The sequence below is a fragment of the Indicator indicator genome, chromosome 9 (genome assembly GCF_027791375.1).
Source record: "Indicator indicator isolate 239-I01 chromosome 9, UM_Iind_1.1, whole genome shotgun sequence".
Taxonomy (NCBI): domain Eukaryota; kingdom Metazoa; phylum Chordata; class Aves; order Piciformes; family Indicatoridae; genus Indicator; species Indicator indicator.
This window is the reverse complement of record NC_072018.1, coordinates 1,228,237-1,245,148: the sequence shown is the minus strand read 5'-3', so window position 1 is coordinate 1,245,148 and position 16,912 is coordinate 1,228,237. Positions and strand designations below refer to the sequence as shown.

The 16,912-nt window shown below is 51.0% G+C and overlaps 1 protein-coding gene across 1 annotated transcript in view; it reads left to right on the top strand.

Annotated features, from left to right (window-relative positions):
• Positions 1–3,019: 3,019 nt before the first annotated feature.
• VPS54 (VPS54 subunit of GARP complex) overlaps positions 3,020–16,912 on the top strand; it is a 52,756-nt gene continuing 38,863 nt past the window's right edge. The window contains exons 1-3 of the mRNA XM_054383876.1: positions 3,020–3,058; positions 14,503–14,664; positions 16,148–16,389. Coding sequence (XP_054239851.1) covers positions 14,529–14,664; positions 16,148–16,389 — 378 coding nt within the window. The 5' untranslated portion in view covers positions 3,020–3,058; positions 14,503–14,528. The remainder of the gene's footprint in view (positions 3,059–14,502; positions 14,665–16,147; positions 16,390–16,912) is intronic.

The window sequence follows — 16,912 nt, the reverse complement described above, 5'->3', positions numbered from 1 at the left end:
CTGTTTCCCAAGGAACTTTCCGAATTAGTTCCTTGAATAAGCCAAAGTCTGCCCTTTGGAAGTCCATGGTGGAGGTTTTGGTGCTGCCCCTCCTGGTTTCACCATATATTGAAAACTCAATTATTTCGTGGTCACTGGACCCCAGGCAGCCTCCCACCACCACATCTCCCACCAGCCCTTCTCTAGTTGTAGACAGCAAGTTGAGCAGGGCTGAACCCCTGTCAGGCTCATGTAACAGCTGGGATAAGAAGCTATCCTCCATACACTCCAGGAACCTTCTAGACTGCCTCTTCTCTGCAGTGTTTTAATTCCCAGCAGATGTCTGGCAGGTTAAAGTCACCCACAAGAACAAGGGGAAGAGATCTTGAGGCAGCCTCCAGCTGCTTGAAGAAAAATTAAATCAACCTCTTCTTCCTGATTAGGTGGTCTATAACAGACTCCAACCAGGATGTCAAGCTTTTTGGCCTTCCCCCTAAATGGAAGTTCACCTCCCCCTCTACTCTGCCCTGCTGAGGCCTCATCTGGAGCACTGTGTCCAGTTCTGGTTCCCCAGTTCAAGAGGGACAGGGAGCTACTAGGCAGAGTACACGAGAGGACCTAGAAGATGATTAGAGGGCTGCAGCATCACTTCTATGAGGAGAGGCTGAGAGGCCTGGAGAAGAGCAGCCTGAGGGGGGATCTGACCAATGCTGGGCAATAACTAAAGGGTGGAGGTCAAGAGGGTGGGGTTGGGCTCTTTTCAGTGGTGCCCAGAAATAGGATAAGTGGTGTATGAGTTTTGGGTTAAATTAACGAGGTGGGAATTATAAAATACAGTTATTTTTATTTTCCCAAAATCCCACCCCAAAACTCTGTACCAAACTGATACAATTATTTACAGGTTCTATTGGGTCCTGAATTCTTCCAGGATGCTTCATGGCAATTTCTATACAATTTAGAGTTCAGAGACTGGAAAAAGCTATGACACAAATAGCTTCACCCACTGATAAACCAAAGGCCAACCAATAACCCTTAGGAAAATATGATCAGGCCAAGATTTACTCAGGAGGATCAGAGTGGGAATTTGGAGATGGTCCCTGGCTCACTCTCGCTGCTGACAGGCTCCAGAAACTGTCAGTTTGTAATCCAGTTGGAGGCTCAGGCTTTATCCCAGGGCTCTGGAGCAGGCACTGGAAGCAAGGCAGGACACTGGAGACGACAAGGTTTGAAGTGAGGAGAGGCTTCAGCAGATGTGAGCAGGGCTTGAGCACGGCAGATTTGAGCGAGGAGGATCTGAGCAAGGGGATCTGAGCAGGAGCCGATCTGAGCAAGGGGATCTGAGGAAGGGGATCTGAGCAGGAGCCCCCAGGCTCCCTAGCCACTTGCATATATACAAAATGCCAGAGGTCACTTGGTCCAATGGGGCACTAAAGCTAACGTGCAGCCATCCCTGGCTGGTAGTGCTGTAGCTCTGGGGTCTCTCACATCCCTGGCTGGTGGTGCTGTGGCTCTGGGGTCTCTCACAGCCCTGGCTGGTGGTGCTGTGGCTCTGGGGTCCCTCACAGCCCGGGCTGGTGGTGCTGTGGCTCTGGGGTCCCTCACAGCCCGGGCTGGTGGTGCTGTGGCTCTGGGGTCTCTCACAGCCCTGGCTGGTGGTGTTGTGGCTCTGGGGTCTCTCACAGCCCTAGCTGGTGGTGCTGTGGCTCTGGGGTCCCTCACAGCCCTGGCTGGTGGTGCTGTGGCTCTGGGGTCTCTCACAGCCCTGGCTGGCGGTGCTGTAGCTCTGGGGTCTCTCACAGCCCTGGCTCTTGGTGCTGTAGCTCTGGGGTCCCTCACAGCCCTGGCTGGTGGTGCTGTGGCTCTGGGGTCTCTCACAGCCTCGGCTGGTGATGCTGTGGCTCTGGGGTCCCTCACAGCCCTGGCTGGTGGTGCTGTGGCTCTGGGGTCTCTCACAGCCTCGGCTGGTGATGCTGTGGCTCTGGGGTCCCTCACAGCCCTGGCTGGTGGTGCTGTAGCTCTGGGGTCTCTCACAGCCTCGGCTGGTGGTGCTGTAGCTCTGGGGTCTCTCACAGCCCTGGCTGGTGGTGCTGTAGCTCTGGGGTCTCTCACAGCCCTGGCTGGTGGTGCTGTGGCTCGGGGCGCTCAAAGGGCCTCTCAAATGGCAGTTCCTCGCCCGTGGCGCCCTGCGGAACTTCCTGCACTCCAGCCGTTCATCCTGCCCAGCTGGGCCGGAGGCTCCTTAACTGTGCAGTCTCCCCCAGGCCTGATGAGCCGGGGCCGGAACCGCAACTCAACGCGGCCAGACAGGATATCCCCTTCCGCCGGCCGCGGCTCCTCCTCCAGGCTCCTGGAAGAGGCGGTGCCGCCGCACCTCGGCCCCTCCCGCCGCCGGCGCTGCCGCCCGGGCCGCTCCTTACGCCGCGCCGCCCAGCCCTGCCTTGCGCGGGGTCGGGCAGCGACGTGTCGCGGTGGAGGCGCCGCGCTAGGCCGCGCCGCCCGCCCGCCGCCGCAGGTAGGCAGCGGGCAGCTCCCGGCCGCTTAGGCCGCCGGTGCAGCTGTCTCCCGGCCCGTGTCTGCGGCTCTCAAGGGGGGCTCTCAAGGAGAGCGGCCGAGAACGCTGAATTTTCTTGGGTGCCCTTTGAGTTTGCGGCCCGGGCCCTCCGCGGGGCCGGGTGGGTGAGGGCCTGCACTGTGTGGAAGAGAGGAGGGCGTGAGGGAGGGAAGGGGCAGCGGCTTCGAGGCTCAGCGGCTGCCGCCCCCCAGTTTTACCCGTTTTCCCACAAATTTACGGTTTGCATTTCCATGGTAACATCCCTCCCGCCCTCTCTCCGGGTGCCGTCTGAAATCCCTGTGCCTGAAAGCGGCGCCTACGCCTGGCTGGAGGCGTTGAGCTTCTCTGGAAGGGTCAGTGTTAAGCCAGGCTCGCACGGCCATCGCTGCCCTCTCATGTGAGTTTCTCTCCTGCAGGTCACCGTCACGCCGTCCCCAAGGCTCTCAATCCAGGCGGCTTTCCGTACGATGCGACAGGGAGAGATATGACGACGGTCTCCCGGAGATACCTTGGCGTGTTCTGGCTAAGGTAAGGCCGGCTCCTCGCCTGCTCTTCGGGCTCAGCTTTTATGTGCAGGGAAGTAACGTTTGGAAGAAGCGTTTGGGGTTTTTCTCTGTATTGCTGGCACACGATGCACATGTTAGATTGCGATGTGGAATTATTAAGGATTTGTTGGTAGGACTGTGATGGTTCCTGTGTTTGTGGACGATTCCAAAATTGTGTGCATAGACAAAGGTCATTTCTTACCTTTCCTTATCATAATTTTTCAAGCACAGAGTGTCCAGTTGAGAGAAATACCTGTATGTGTTTGTAAAATATCAACCCTCCAGCACCTTCAACAACAACAAGAAAAAACTTGCTTTCTCTCTCTGGCTGCACAGCTCTGACCATAGCATTTTATTGATTCTGTTTTTTCTTCTCAATTTGTCTTAGAGTCTCTAAAATACTCAGGGTTTCCGTTGCAGAACGTGGCCTGATCCCAAATATGTAAAGTAGCTGTTTGAAACCATGACTTTGCCTCTCTTTTTGTGGTTTGGGTGTTTTAAAGCAGAGACTTTACTCTCTTACCTGTGCCCTGAATGAGAAGTCCTATGGACTTTGTGCAGCTGTGGCCCTGTGCAACCACAGCTGCTTTGCAGCCCAGTGACAAAATGCTCCTGCTGACAAACCCATCTGCAGTACATTGGTTAGTGCAGTTGTTGCAGTAGTTGCTACTTGAGCCTGAGAGGCAGTGTGACTCTTGCCCAAACTGTAGGATAGACAAAAGCTGTAGTTCCTGTGAGGGTCTCAGGGCATGAGGTGGTACTTCTGTTGGACTCTTGTGAAGGAGAACAATGCCTGAGATGAATTAGCTGAAAGGAGACCTGCAGCTGTCTAAGCAAAAGCTGCTGTGCTTCCTGTGGGCAGCTTCATCACTGAGGTCCAAAGGCTGCCCACTGAGAAGCAGCTCAGCCTCTCCCATACCATTCACCAGTAACAGAATCTGCCCTGGGTTTCCCTCTGTCTTCAGTTCCTTCCCTCCTTCCTCTGTAAGCGGGAGCCTGGTGCATACCTTCCTGTCGCCAGCACAAAATTCCTGGGAGAGGGAGATGTCCCTTTCCAAGGGTAAGCAGAAATCCTGTTGCTCTGAGAAGTTTTAGGAGCCACCAGAGCGGGTGGAGGAAGTAGACCACAGACTAGGTCTGGCAGTTGGAGTGGGAAGAAGTTGGGAAATGGAATCCAGTGGGTATTGCTTCTGTTTCTGGGGCAGCAGCTCTGTGTAGAAGCTGCTTCTGCTTCCTGCTTCAGACTTCTGAGGAGATGAGGAGCTGCGAGTTTCTCAAGAAGAAGAGGGGAAGGGCCATGAACATCTCAGCACCCTTCCAGTTGTGAGGCTCAGTTTTCTTGTTTTCTGTTTCTTCTTTTTTTCTTTTTTCACTTTATTATGCCTCATCATACTTTATGAATGCAGCCTAAATAGAGAAAGGAGACCCATAAATGGGTGTTCTACATAAGTATTTCTAGTGCCACAGATGGTTAAGTCCAAAGAAATATTTACCAGTATGTCTAGGGTTTGTCTTCCCCATATTTATTGCCTCTTTGCATCCATTTCACCTGAGTGCTAGGTTTTAGGTAGAGATCTGAGTGTTCTTTTCACTAATGTCTTTCACTTTTGGTCAAAAATGGGGGATATGTTCCGTGGTCAGAGGTGGTGCTCACCTTTGGCTAGAGGAAGAGCTGAACTATTTAAACTGTTCATCTGGGGTTTGAAGCAGGAAAGGATCCATGCTGGATGTGGAGGTGTTTTAGAGTTGGGGTAGCATCTCTGGTGCTTCTCATCTGTTTTACCCAGTACTGGAAACAGCAGAGGAAGCCCTTCCTTGGAGTGCTGGCATTCTGAACGTAGCAGCACCACACGATTTTTTTTAGCACTTATGGAAGTATTTATTCTGCTTGTAAATGGAAGCTCTTTGAGGGATGAAAAGAAGGTGATGTCACTGGAGGTGGTCTGTTTGATTTAGGTGATGTCAGTAGAGCTGCTCTGTTTCATTTAATCCTCTGCTGGGCAAGTATTGACACCACAAGAACTATCAACAGACATGGGTGGCACTCTCTGCTGCTCACTGAGGGGCAGTTTGGATGGTCTTATTTGCTGAGTATTTGCCCTACAGAGTGAATTATGGAGTCACAGACCCTCAAAACTCCTAATTGTCCAACCCCCTGCACTCAGCAGGGACACCTCCAGCTAGAGCAGGCTGCACAGGGGCGCAGCAAGGCTGAACTTGAATGTCTTCAGGGACAGGGCCTCAACCACAGCCCTGGGTGGCCTGTGCCAGTGTCTCACCACTCTCCTTGTGCACAACTTCCTGCTGATGTCCAACCTAAATCTGCCCTACTCCAGTTTCAAACCACTGCCCCTCATCCTATCTCCACAGGCCCTTCTGAACAGTCCCTCCCTAGCCTGCCTGTAGCCACAGATACTGAAATGCAGCTCTGCAGTCTCCCTGCAGCCTTCTGCAGGCTGAACAGCCCCAACTCTCCCAGCCTGTCTTCATGGGAGAGGTGCTGCAGCCCCCAGTCATCTTGGTGGCCTCCTCTGGACTCCAGCAGGTCCATGTTCTTGCTGTGTTGAAGACTCCAGAGCTGGACCCAGCACTCACCTTACTGCTTCCTCTGTCAGACCACTCAATAACACTTGCTGTGCTATAGCACTTGCTGTGCTGAGTGCTGTGCCTGCTTTTGGCTAATCCCCAGGCTCAGATTTTGCAAAATGTAAAAACTGTCAAATATTTTCGTTTGGTTCTTTCCTTGCAGTTCTTCAGGGCTTTGGTAAGGCTTTGGAAAGACATGATTCTCCTGAAAAAAAGATCACAGTTTGTAGAAAACTAGTTTCAGAGTAACAAATTGAAGCTACCAAATGGAGAGCCTGCACAGAGAAACTCGCAGTTGGTGCAGACTGCCAGGAGCTTCTTTCACAGAATCACAGCATGGTAGGAGTTGGAAGGGACCTCTGGAGACCATCCAGTCCAACACCCCTGCTAGAGCAGGGGCACCCAGAGTCAGTCACACAGGAACATGTGGGCTTGTAGTGCCTCCAGAGATGGAGACTCCACAGCTTCTTTGGGCAGCCTGTCCCAGTGCTCTGCCACCCTCACAGGGAAGAAGTTTTTCCTTGATGTTCCAGTCTGTGTCCATTGCTCCTTGTCCTGTCCCCAGGCACCACTGAGAGGAACCTGTTTCCATCCTCCTGCCACTCACCCTTTAGCTATTGATCAGCATTGCTGCCATGCCCTCTTGAACTCCTTTCCTAAAGTTAAGCACTTGATGTTGCAGTTTTTGTTGTGGCTGGTGCAGTCCTCCTGCCTTTTCTCAACGTGTCACTGCTGTGTGGTCTCTGCTCCTGACATGCTGCTCACTGGAGTACCTGCTGGGGCTCCTTGATCTTTGTCCAGCTGCATGTCCCTCTGTGGGGCTTTAGGAGATGCTCATATGTCACCGTTTTCCAGGGGCATAGTGCACACTAATGCTGGGGCTTGACAATAAAGAGCACAAAGAGATTTTGCTCTCACCCTCTGTGGTGGTGTGGGCAGCCAACCACAAGGCCTGGTCTTTTATGACATGGGTTTTTACTTCACTGTTAATTGTCTCTGAAAGATCCTGCCAGCCCTGGCGTGGAAGAATTTGACTCATAATGGCCTAAAGGGGTGTAGGAAGGTCTTTTCCTGCAGCAGAGAAGCTGCCTTCTGGTTTCAGATGAGTGTTCAGCATTGGGAAGTTAGGTTTCTGGATGAGAGGAAGTGCAGTTGGTTCATGAGGTGTATCACAGGTGCTCAGCATCTGACTGGAAGTGAAATGCAGCTCTCCAGGGAGACAAGGAGCTCTCCAGTTTTTGCCAAACTGTTTACACTTGTGTTATCCTCAGTAAACTGGCTGTGTGCATGCATTCAGATCACAAGAGAGCTCAGTGGGGCAAAGGGAAATGGTACAGAATGCAATAACAGGAGATCAGATGCTGTGGAGCAGACTGCCCGGAGATGTTGTGGAGTCTCCTTCTCTGGAGACTTTCAAGATGTGTCTGATGCTTTTCTGTGCTTTCTGGTGACCCTGCTCTGACACGGGGGTGGGACTGGATGATCTCTGAGGTCTCTTCCAACTGCCACAATTCTGTATTTCTGTGACTTGGGGCATGGCAATTTCAGCCTGAGGAATTAGCTGGCTGAGAGAACTGCAAAGCTTATGTTAGTCCAGGCTCGTTCCTGCTGTCGGACAGAGGTGCTGCCGAGCCCTTATTCCAGGGTTAAATCCTGCTGATTCAGCAAAAGCAGCTGTATAATAGAGCAGGAAACCTTAACTTTTGAAGACAGAGTAAATACGTGAGACCAATGACAGGCACCTTGTTGGCCAGGTTGAGGTCCTGTAAGGAATCCCTTGTGTGCTCTTCTAGTTAAGTTTCAGATGTATCTTTATAAGTATCTTCAGTATCTTTATTCAAGGTGACACTCAAAAGGGCTCTGGTTGCTTACTGCAGAGGGAGTTGGACTAGATGACCTTTGGAGGTCCCTTCCAACCCAGACTGTTCTGTGATTCAGTATTTATCACTTCTTCTGGAAGTGGCGACATTGAGCATGACTTGTGGGTGGTTTCAGATGGTTTTCTCTTCCAAAGGATGTTGGCCAACCAGAACAATACTTAAAAATGTTTTGGTTTCACTCTGTTGTTGCCAGACAAAGCCATGAAGAGCAGCAGGGACTTTAGCATGCTGTTTCTGTTCGGAGAGAAAGTTGTCCTTGTCTCACCTCTTGAAAAGTACCTTGTGGTGTCCCCCTGTGTCTCATTGTGGATCATGTGGGTTACCGAAAGGAGAACTTGCTCAGTGTTTATGTATAGGCAGTGGAAGGCCTTGGGCTCTGTCCCCTAGGTACTTCTCAGCTGCTGCTGTTTTAGAAGTCAAAATGGAGTTTGGAGAAAAGCTTGTTTGAATTAGCTGGAGCCTGGAGCTGGTGGGCTGTGTCCCCCTTGGTGAGCCTTGTAGTAGCAATGCCATCTGAAGGTAATTGCTGGTAGGTTGTAGATTTGTTTTCATTTGGGAGGGAGAGTGCAGAGAAAAGAGAAATTGGGGCTTTTTGAGTGCATAAATTGAGACTTAGCTCAGGCACCTTGCAGGGGCTGTGCTGACTTCATAAAGTCCAGTTTGTGTTATTGATGAAAGTCTGGGGACCTGGAACTTCCCTGTACACATTATTAACTGATGGAAAGCTGTTACCTGAAGTAGGAAATAGGTCATGACAGTAAGAGAAAACTGCCCCAAACGGAGGAAACAGGTTGGTTCTCACCTTCTGTGACAGCATGTTTGTAGAGAGGCGACACTGGGTGTTTGGGTGGCAAAGACTGGCCATCAGGAAGGCAGAGAGGGAGTAACTCTCAAAGTGTGGCAAAGTCACTCCTGCAGAGCTTTGTGGAAAGCTTTGTAGTTACAAAACCCAGCACGTGCTCAGGGGTGTCCTGTGCCACTGCATCTGAGTCATGCCCTGGGTTGTGGTGTTGCTCTTGGAACTGCTGAACCCTCAAGGCTGAAACTCGAGTCAGAGAGCAGTCACCTCAGAAGTCACTTCTTGAGGTTCATGTGATTGGTACTGTTCACATCTTCTGTCCTGCTGATTGCAGGGTGTCCAAGCACGTGGGTATTGCATTTGTCATCATGGCTGTGTCATTCCCTGCCCTGCCTTCTACAGATGTGCCAGAGCTGCTGAGTCTGCAACTTAACAAAAGTGGGCTTGGCTTGTTTTAAAGAGGCAGTTGATTGTTCCTAGAAGCACAGAACTGTTTGGGCAGGAAAAGCCCTTTAAGACCATTCAGTCCAATTCATTCTCTAGCTCTACCAAGGCTAATGCCTCACAGCAGCACCACATCGAGATGAATATGAAAACTGTTGAATATGAAATATTAACCTCCATGTGTTTTGGGCTGTAAGAACACAGCATGTGCAAATCATCAAACCATCAAACTCCAATCACCAAAGCTGTCTTCATGGCTATCGTAGTTGATTTTTAAAAAAGAAAAACTTTGTGTTTAGCTCCAGTGATAGAATCACAGAGTGGTAGGGGTTGGAAGGAACGTCCAGAAATCATCCAGCCCAGCCTCCCTGCCAGAGCAGGATCAGCCAGGGCAGGTCACACAGGAACACCTCCAGACTGCTCTTGAAGTCTCCAGACAAGGAGACTCCGCAACCTCTCTGGGCAGCCTGCTCCAGGGCTCAAGCAGCCTCACACTAAGGAACTTTCTCCTCATGTTGAGGTGGAACCTCCTGGGTTCCAGTTTGTGTCCACTGCCTCTTGTCCTATCACTGGGCACCTTCTTCTTGCCCCCTGCCCCTCAGATATTGGTAGACATTGATCAGATCCCCTCTCAGCCTTCTCCTCTCTAGACCAAACAGCTGCAGGGCTCTCAGCCTTTCCTCATCAGACAGATGTTCCAGTCCCTTCAGTATCCTTGTAGCCTCTGTTGAACACTCTCCTGTAACTAGGGAACCTAAACTGGCCACAATCTTCAGTCCTTACAGTGAGAGGGTAGTTTCCTGTTCTTTTTGCATACAGTGGGTCTGCAGCAGGTGTGACAGATTGAAGGCACACTGCAAAGCCAGCTGCAATCCTCTCAGTATCTCCATCCTCACTCTGGTACCTAAGCCCTAGAGGGTTTTTCATTATCTGAGTTGAATAGACACTGCTAGGCAAAATGAGAACAACTCATGGTGATTGGTGGAGAAAGCAGAGTCAATCTCCTCCAGTTAAAATTGTCTGTCATTTAAATAGCGATGCCATGAAGTTCCCCAGTTGCATGTTCTCATTGCTGCAGAGGTACTCTTCACAGTAGGGGGCTGAGGGGACTCCCCTTTTCCTCATTCATTCTGCAGAACTCCTGGAGTGTAACTTGAGTGCAAGTGAAATGCAGGTAATTGAAGTTAAAGTTGAGTGACTTAAAGTAACCTGAACTAGTTTGCTTCTGTGTTAATCCCCAGTTTCACTTTTCTGGTGTGTTGAAATCAGCAAGTGTATCTCAGAGTCACAGAAAATTAGGGGTTGGAAGAGATCATCCAGTCCAACCCCCCTGCCAGAGCAGAGTCACCCAGGGCAGGTCACACAGGAACACATCTAGGTGGGTTTGGACAGTCTTCAGAGAAGAAGACTCCACAACCTCTCTGGGCAGCCTGCTCCAGGCCTCCAAAACCCACACTGACAAAGTTTTCCCTCCTGTGGCACCTCCTCTGCTCCAGCTTGCCCCCAGTGCCCCTTGTGCTGTCCTTGGCCATCCCTGAGCAGAGCCTGGCTCCAGCCCTGCACAGCTTTCTCCCCAGCAATGAGGGCAGCCCTCAGGCTCCTCTGCTCCCAGCTCCAAGCCCCAGAGCTCCCTCAGCCTGGCCTCACAGGGAGATGTTCCACTGCCTGCAGCAGCTCTGGGGCTCTGTGCTGGACTCTCTCCAGCAGTTCCCTGAGGTCCTTCTTGAACTGAAGGGCCCAGAACTGGACACAATATTCCAGATGTGGCCTCAGCAGGGCAGAGTAGAGGGGCAGGAGAACCTCTCTTGTCCTACTCGCCACAGCCCTTCTGATCCACCCCAGGGTTCCCTTGGCCTTTTTGGCCACAAGGGCCCCTTGCTGGCTCATGGGCATCCTATCCACCAGGACCCCCAGGCCCTTTTTCCCAGAGCTGCTCTCCAACAGATCAGCCCTGATGTTGCCTATTGCAAAGTGCTGATTGGGAAGGCTGGTTCTAGTTTGGTTTGTGACATGCTTGGCAGGGTGGCACAAGGTGGGGCTGAGCTGGTGGTGAATGAAGCTAACTTTCAGTTCTTTGCAAGGTGTTAGCATACTGCAAGAGTGGTCATTGGAACAGGCTTCTCAGGGAGGTGGTGAAGTCACCACCCCTGGAGGTATTCAAGAAGCATGTGAGAAGCATGTGTCCGTGGCACTTGGGGACGTGGTTTAGTGGCCATGGTGGTGTTGGGTTTGATGCTCAATGATCTTAGAGGGCTTTCCAACCCAACCCATTCTGTGGTTTTGCAATCTGCAGAAGGGCTCAGGTGGAGGGCAAGATTTTTGTCTTCATACAGACTTGTCAGGTGTTCCTTTGTCATGCAACTCTAACTCTGGTGATTGTGTCCCATTTCCTTTGCCTGTTGCTCTGCTTGGTTGATGGAAGGAGAGCAGTGTGAGATACAGGTTGGTTCATTCCTGTGCAAGTGTGGCTGCTTGTTGAGGTTAATTCTTCATCAGGTCCTGATTTGGGGGACTCCAAGAATAACAGATAAGGATGAATAATTGAGCACAGCATCACATTGCCTGCCACTTAAGGAGGGTTCTGCCCTCTGAGTCTTCCTGTCTTGTTGAAACCCACTCCATAGTGTGAGGGCTGCAGCTTGCACTGGTATGTGATTGTACTCTTTTTGTTCTCTTTCAAGCTTTCTTGGTGTACAGAGGCAAGGGGGATATTTGATAGGGATAAGGAATAAAAGCCCCTGTGCCAGAGTAGCTGGAGCTTGTTTATGGAAAGCTGAGGTACTGAGCTGGGCTTTGGTGCTCAACTACCTTTTAAATGAGCTTTATATGCAGCACTGGGGGTGGTGTAGTGTGGGTATCCACAACTTTGGGGTAGTAGTTCCATTATGGGGAAAGAGAGGCCTCATACAGACTTGCTAGGCACAGTTCAAGTTTTCAGTGCTTTTTACAAACTTCCCTAGGTGCTGGTACACCAGGCTGCAGCAGAGTGGGCTCGTATTACAGGGACTGTTTTCAGGAGGAAAACTGCAGATACAGAACTTGGAAGCAGGTCCAAGTGCAGATAAATTCCCCCTACGCCTTAAGGCATAGCACTTAGCACTCGATGTTGCAATGCTGGTGTTTTGTCATTGTCACCAACTACATTTTTCCCCTAAACACCTCAAAACACTATAAAGAGTTTCTTGAGGAAGGCAGGTGTTTGGAACTGCCAAGGGAAGAGCATAAGGATGGGAGCATTCAGCAAAGGGAGAGGAAAAATAAGGTTTTCGGAGGAGAGACTGATGCGTTCTGAGATTTAAGGAAGGGCTGCCAGATGTCTGGGGAGGTTTTATTTCCCTTTCCACTACTTCCAGCTTTTCTGTTGGAGCTCCCATTTTCTCACACAGTAAGTTTTATCTGCCGTAAGAAAGAAGAGAATCCCCTCCCAAGAAAACCTGGGAGAGATATTTTTCAGCCCTTGGGCAGTGGTTTTAAAGTAGTTCTGCTGGTCTGGTTTTGCCCTTTTCAAAACTCACTTTTAAAACTTCATCCTCCTTGTCATCTTGGTTGGAAGAGCCCTTCAAGAGCATCCAATCCAACCATTCTTTTAACTCTACCATTCAGCCACCTCCCTGGGCAGCCTTTGAGAACCTTTCAGTCAACAAGTTTCTTCTAATGTCCAACCTAAACCTGCTCTGGTGAAACTTGAGGCCATTTCCTCTCTTTCTGTCACTTGTCACTAGGGAGAAGAGACCAATCCCCACCTGGCTCCAGCTTCCCTTCAGGGAGCTGTAGAGAGCTATGAGGTCTCCCCTCAGCCTCCTCTTCTCCACACTAAACACCCCCAGCTCCCTCAGCTGCTCCTCCCCAGCCCTCTTCTCCAGACCCTTCCCCAGCTTCCTTGCCCTTCTCTGCACCCTCTCCAGCCCCTCAATGTCCTTCTTGGAGTGAGGGCTCCAAGAAAAGGAGAGAGGCAAGTGAACATCAGGAGTGGTGCCCCTGGACAGATTTTTGGCTAGAATATGTTTGTTACTCCTTGTGGGTCCTGCCCATAGGTTGGATGCTCTTCACAAATGCCCACGTCTGAACTCAGCTCTGGAGCTCTTCTGTAGGGCACTTGCAGCCTCCTTCGGAAAGTTCTTGGCTTTTGCTGTAATCGATGTGCTGCTGTTAGAAGCTGACATGGTGACTGACAGTCATCCCTCAGTGCCTGCTCCAGCCACTGAAGATCAAATGGATCTCTTCTCTCTTTGTGCTCCTTCACGGGGTGGTCATTTAGGTGTTTCTTAGGGGCTCGTAGTTAAATGCTAGGGTCTTGCTAGGGTGTGTTTGTCTCCTTGAAGGCCAGGATGCAGTTCAGTCCCTTTGAAGGGGCATTCTCTGAGCTGCCACCTTATGGACATGTGTTAATGAACTCAAACCTCTCACCACTCTGGAGGTTACTGACCCAACCAGGGCTTTGATGGAGATGCAGCTTTGTATAGAGCTGGATGTTGTACAGCTCTGCTTCACATTATCCAGGCTGTTCATTTGTAAAGATTGCTGAAGATTAGGAGGACGTTCCTCAGTCTGGAGCTTTTTGAACTGTTTTAATTGTTTTCTCTGCAAATAAACTCTGGTTTTCTGGGCAGCCATGGAAAGTTGGGTTGTGGATCTTCCTGACACAAGGGATGAAAGATGAATGTGCTCTGTGCATAGTGTGTGCTCGTCCTGGTCTTCCAGATCCTGATCTGTCTGCAGTCCCCTGGTTTCAATTCCTGTAACCCATGTGTAGCTACTGCTGGGCTGGGCTGCATGGTGGAGGTAGGCTGCAGGCCTCCTTCGGCAAGAAGAGTGCTCCTCACAGCACAGTTGGGTCCTGGTATTTAGGCAGTGCAACAAAGTGAGGACACAGAATGCCCCACCTGACATGTAATGGACTGGGGTCAAGCCTTCCTGGGCATGATCTTACAGGATCTTCTGCCCACCTCTTCAGTAGAGCAGTTGCAGGAAGCTTCTTGGAGGTGGCCATGGGCAGCTTTTTGTGAGCTCCCTCAGCTGTGGTTATGCAACAGTTTCCAGGCTTTCAATCCTGGCCTGAAGCCGTCATGCAGATGGGGTGGGTCTTCTGATGCTTGTCTTACTGCCACTAGCTTGCTGGTCTGCAAAGCAGCTCTTTGAAGACTGAGTTCATGGCTGGACTTGATGATCTCAGAGGTCCTTTCTGGCCTGGGTAATTCTGTCATGCTATGATCATTTGTCTCTGTCTTTGCCCTGCCTGGGTTGTCATAGTTGTTGTGGAGTGCAGCCCCCAGGACAGTAGAAGCTGCAAAAGGGAGTCTGTTTCCAGCCATCATAGAGGATAGTAGGTAGGAGGGCAGAGGGGTGGAAGGCTCCACATCTGTCCACCCCACATTCCTGAGTCTGAGGAAGTTCTGCAGTGAAGGTATGCCCTGTGGCTACAAGAGACATGGCAACAGAAGGGAAGTGGTGCCTGGAAGGCTTTTTAAACATCCAACTGTAGTGGTGCTGTGTGCAAGAAGCTATCCCCTGCACCTGGAGCTGTGGGGGAAAGTGGGCTGTGAGGTTGTGCTCAGCCTCTGCTCTAGGGGTCTTATATGAACTGTGCCCTGCTGAGCTGTGCCAGTGAAGGGGTTGCAGTCGCAAACCTCGCTGCGTGGCTGATGGAATGGCACTGCTGGGGTGGGATCTGTTAGCAGACCCTGATTAAAGCCTTGCTGCTTGTTGTCTCTCATGCAGCTTTTGCCCAGAGGTGTCTTTATGCAATGGCCTCACGCCACGGTTCCTCACCAGTGCCTCAGCCCAGCGCCGGAGATGCTTTCTTCAAGAAGGAGCTGGAGGCCACCAAGTGCTTCCGCCCCACGCAGTCACTGCCCGACGTGTGCCCCAAGGAGCCCACAGGTGAGCCTGCTGTGCAGGGAGCGGGGCAGGGCAGCTGGCTCTAAGCTAGGCACAAGTGCTGGGTCGGGGGCTCTCCGGTGCTGGGGGCACACTGAGCCCCTGCTGTCACTGCTTTATAGCAGGCAGTGTCCCCTGGAAGCAGAGCAAGAACTGCCAATTTGCAGCCTGGTTTTAGATGCCCACGATATAGGTGGGATCTTTCTTGTGTGATTCCACAATGTAGTTGTGAGCCAAACTAGATGCAAGAAGAGGCCATGGTGTGTTCTATCAGAGCCTGTAACAGGCCTGTCCAGCAGGCTTGGACTGCTGTGATACACCTCTTAGAGTAGGTTGCAAGAGACCAAGACCTCTCTCTAGCGCTGTCATGAGTCTCTAGGGCTATCGTAGTGAGTGGAGTTAACTCCAGTTGGTGGCCACTCACCAGTGGTGTTTCCAGGGCTCAGTGCTGGGCCCAATTCTCTCTAATACCTTTACCCATGATCTGTTTGAGGGGCTTCAGGCACCCTCAGTCATTTTGCAGATGGCACTGAGCTGGGAGGGAGTGTGGAGCTGCTGGAGGGCAGGAAGGCTCTGCAGAGGGACCTGCACAGGCTGCGTCCATGGGCTGAGGCCAATGGGAGGAGATCCAACAAGGCCAAGGGCTGGGTCCTGCATTTGGGCCACAACAACGCCATGAGGGCTCCAGGCTTGGGGCAGAGTGGCTGGAAAGTGCCCAGCAGAGCAAGGCCTGGGGGTGTTGGTGGGCAGCTGGCTGGAGATGAGCCAGGGGGTGCCCAGGTGGGCAAGGAGACCACCAGCATCCTAGCCTGGATCAGCAATAGGGTGGCCAGCAGGACGCAGCACTGAGGTGGCCACATCTTGAGTGCTGGGTTCAGTTTTGGGGCCCTCACTCCAAGAAGTATGTTTAGGGGCTGGACCAGGTCCAGAAAAGGGCAAGGAAGCTGGGGAAGGCCCTAGAGAGCAGGGCTGGTGAGGAGCAACTGGGAGTACTGGGGTTGTTCAGCATGGGGTAGAGGAGGCTGAGGGGAGACCTTCTCTGCAGGGTTTGGTCACAGCTGTAGCTGCTGTGGCACACAAAAGCTTAGTTTCTACAAAGGAGTAGGTGGGGTGGGACCTTAAGAATTGTGAAAGCCAGTGCTGATGAATTTCAGCTGCCTTTGTGTTCAGGTTCAGATCAGTACAAATCTGTGGGTGGTTGGGATTTTTCTCTCTGAAGCAGAAGCTAAATGCTGCTGAGCTAAATATCCTCAATGCATGTGAGTCCCCTGCTGTGGTCAACACTGGCCTTGCTTAGTCTGAGAGAAGCAGATATTGCAGAAGGGGAATGTCTTTTCTGCAGAGGCAACCGATCTAATGTCCTGTGTCTTCTGCAGAGGTAACTCTGATCTGCTGTGGAATTGTGAGATCATGGCTTGCTTAAGAGTCATATTTCAGCAAGAATACAACTCTCAGTTTCTCACCTGTTTTGTCTTTTGTGCTGCAGGTGATCCCAGTAACCTATGTGACAGCCCATCTCTAGTTGTGGACCAGCACAGATGGACTATCTATCATTCCAAAGTCAATCTCCCAGCAGCACTAAATGACCCTAGGTTAGCAAAAAGGGAATCTGATTTCTTTACAAAAACATGGGGAGTGGACTTTGTGGACACTGAAGTCACGCCTTCATTCTACCTCCCACAGATCACCAAGGAACATTTTGCATTATACCAACAGGAGATCACTCCGGTAAGAGCCCAGGCTTGGAGCCACACGCTGCTGGAGGCCAGGCAGACATCTGAGCTCCTTCTCACTGCAGACTGGCCCTGCTACAAGCCCATGATAGTTAATTTGCTCTTCAGTGCTTGTTGGCTCTTCACAGGGCTTTCCTGGTTTGTCACCTCGGTGTTTGCAGTGTGCAAAGTGCCAACTAAATCCTCTCCAGGCCATTCTGGTTTGGGGTTTTTTTGTTTGTTTGTTTGTTTTGTTTGTTTGTTTTTGGGTTTTTTTGTGTGGTTTTTTTTTGTTTGTTTTGTTTTTTGGTTTTTTTTAGTTGGTATTTCTGAATATGGAGCTCTGCACCAGTACTTACAGTTCCTGTTGGTTCTGATGATGAAGAGTCCCTTTTCTGTAAGGACTGTGTGATGGTTGGGCTTTACAGTGCAGTGTGGCATGTTCAGACCTTCAGATCCAGCACAGAGCAGGATTACGTGCAGCAAGGACTGGAGATACTTTTGAAGACTCTGTAATTAAAATATTTGTCCATGAAGTT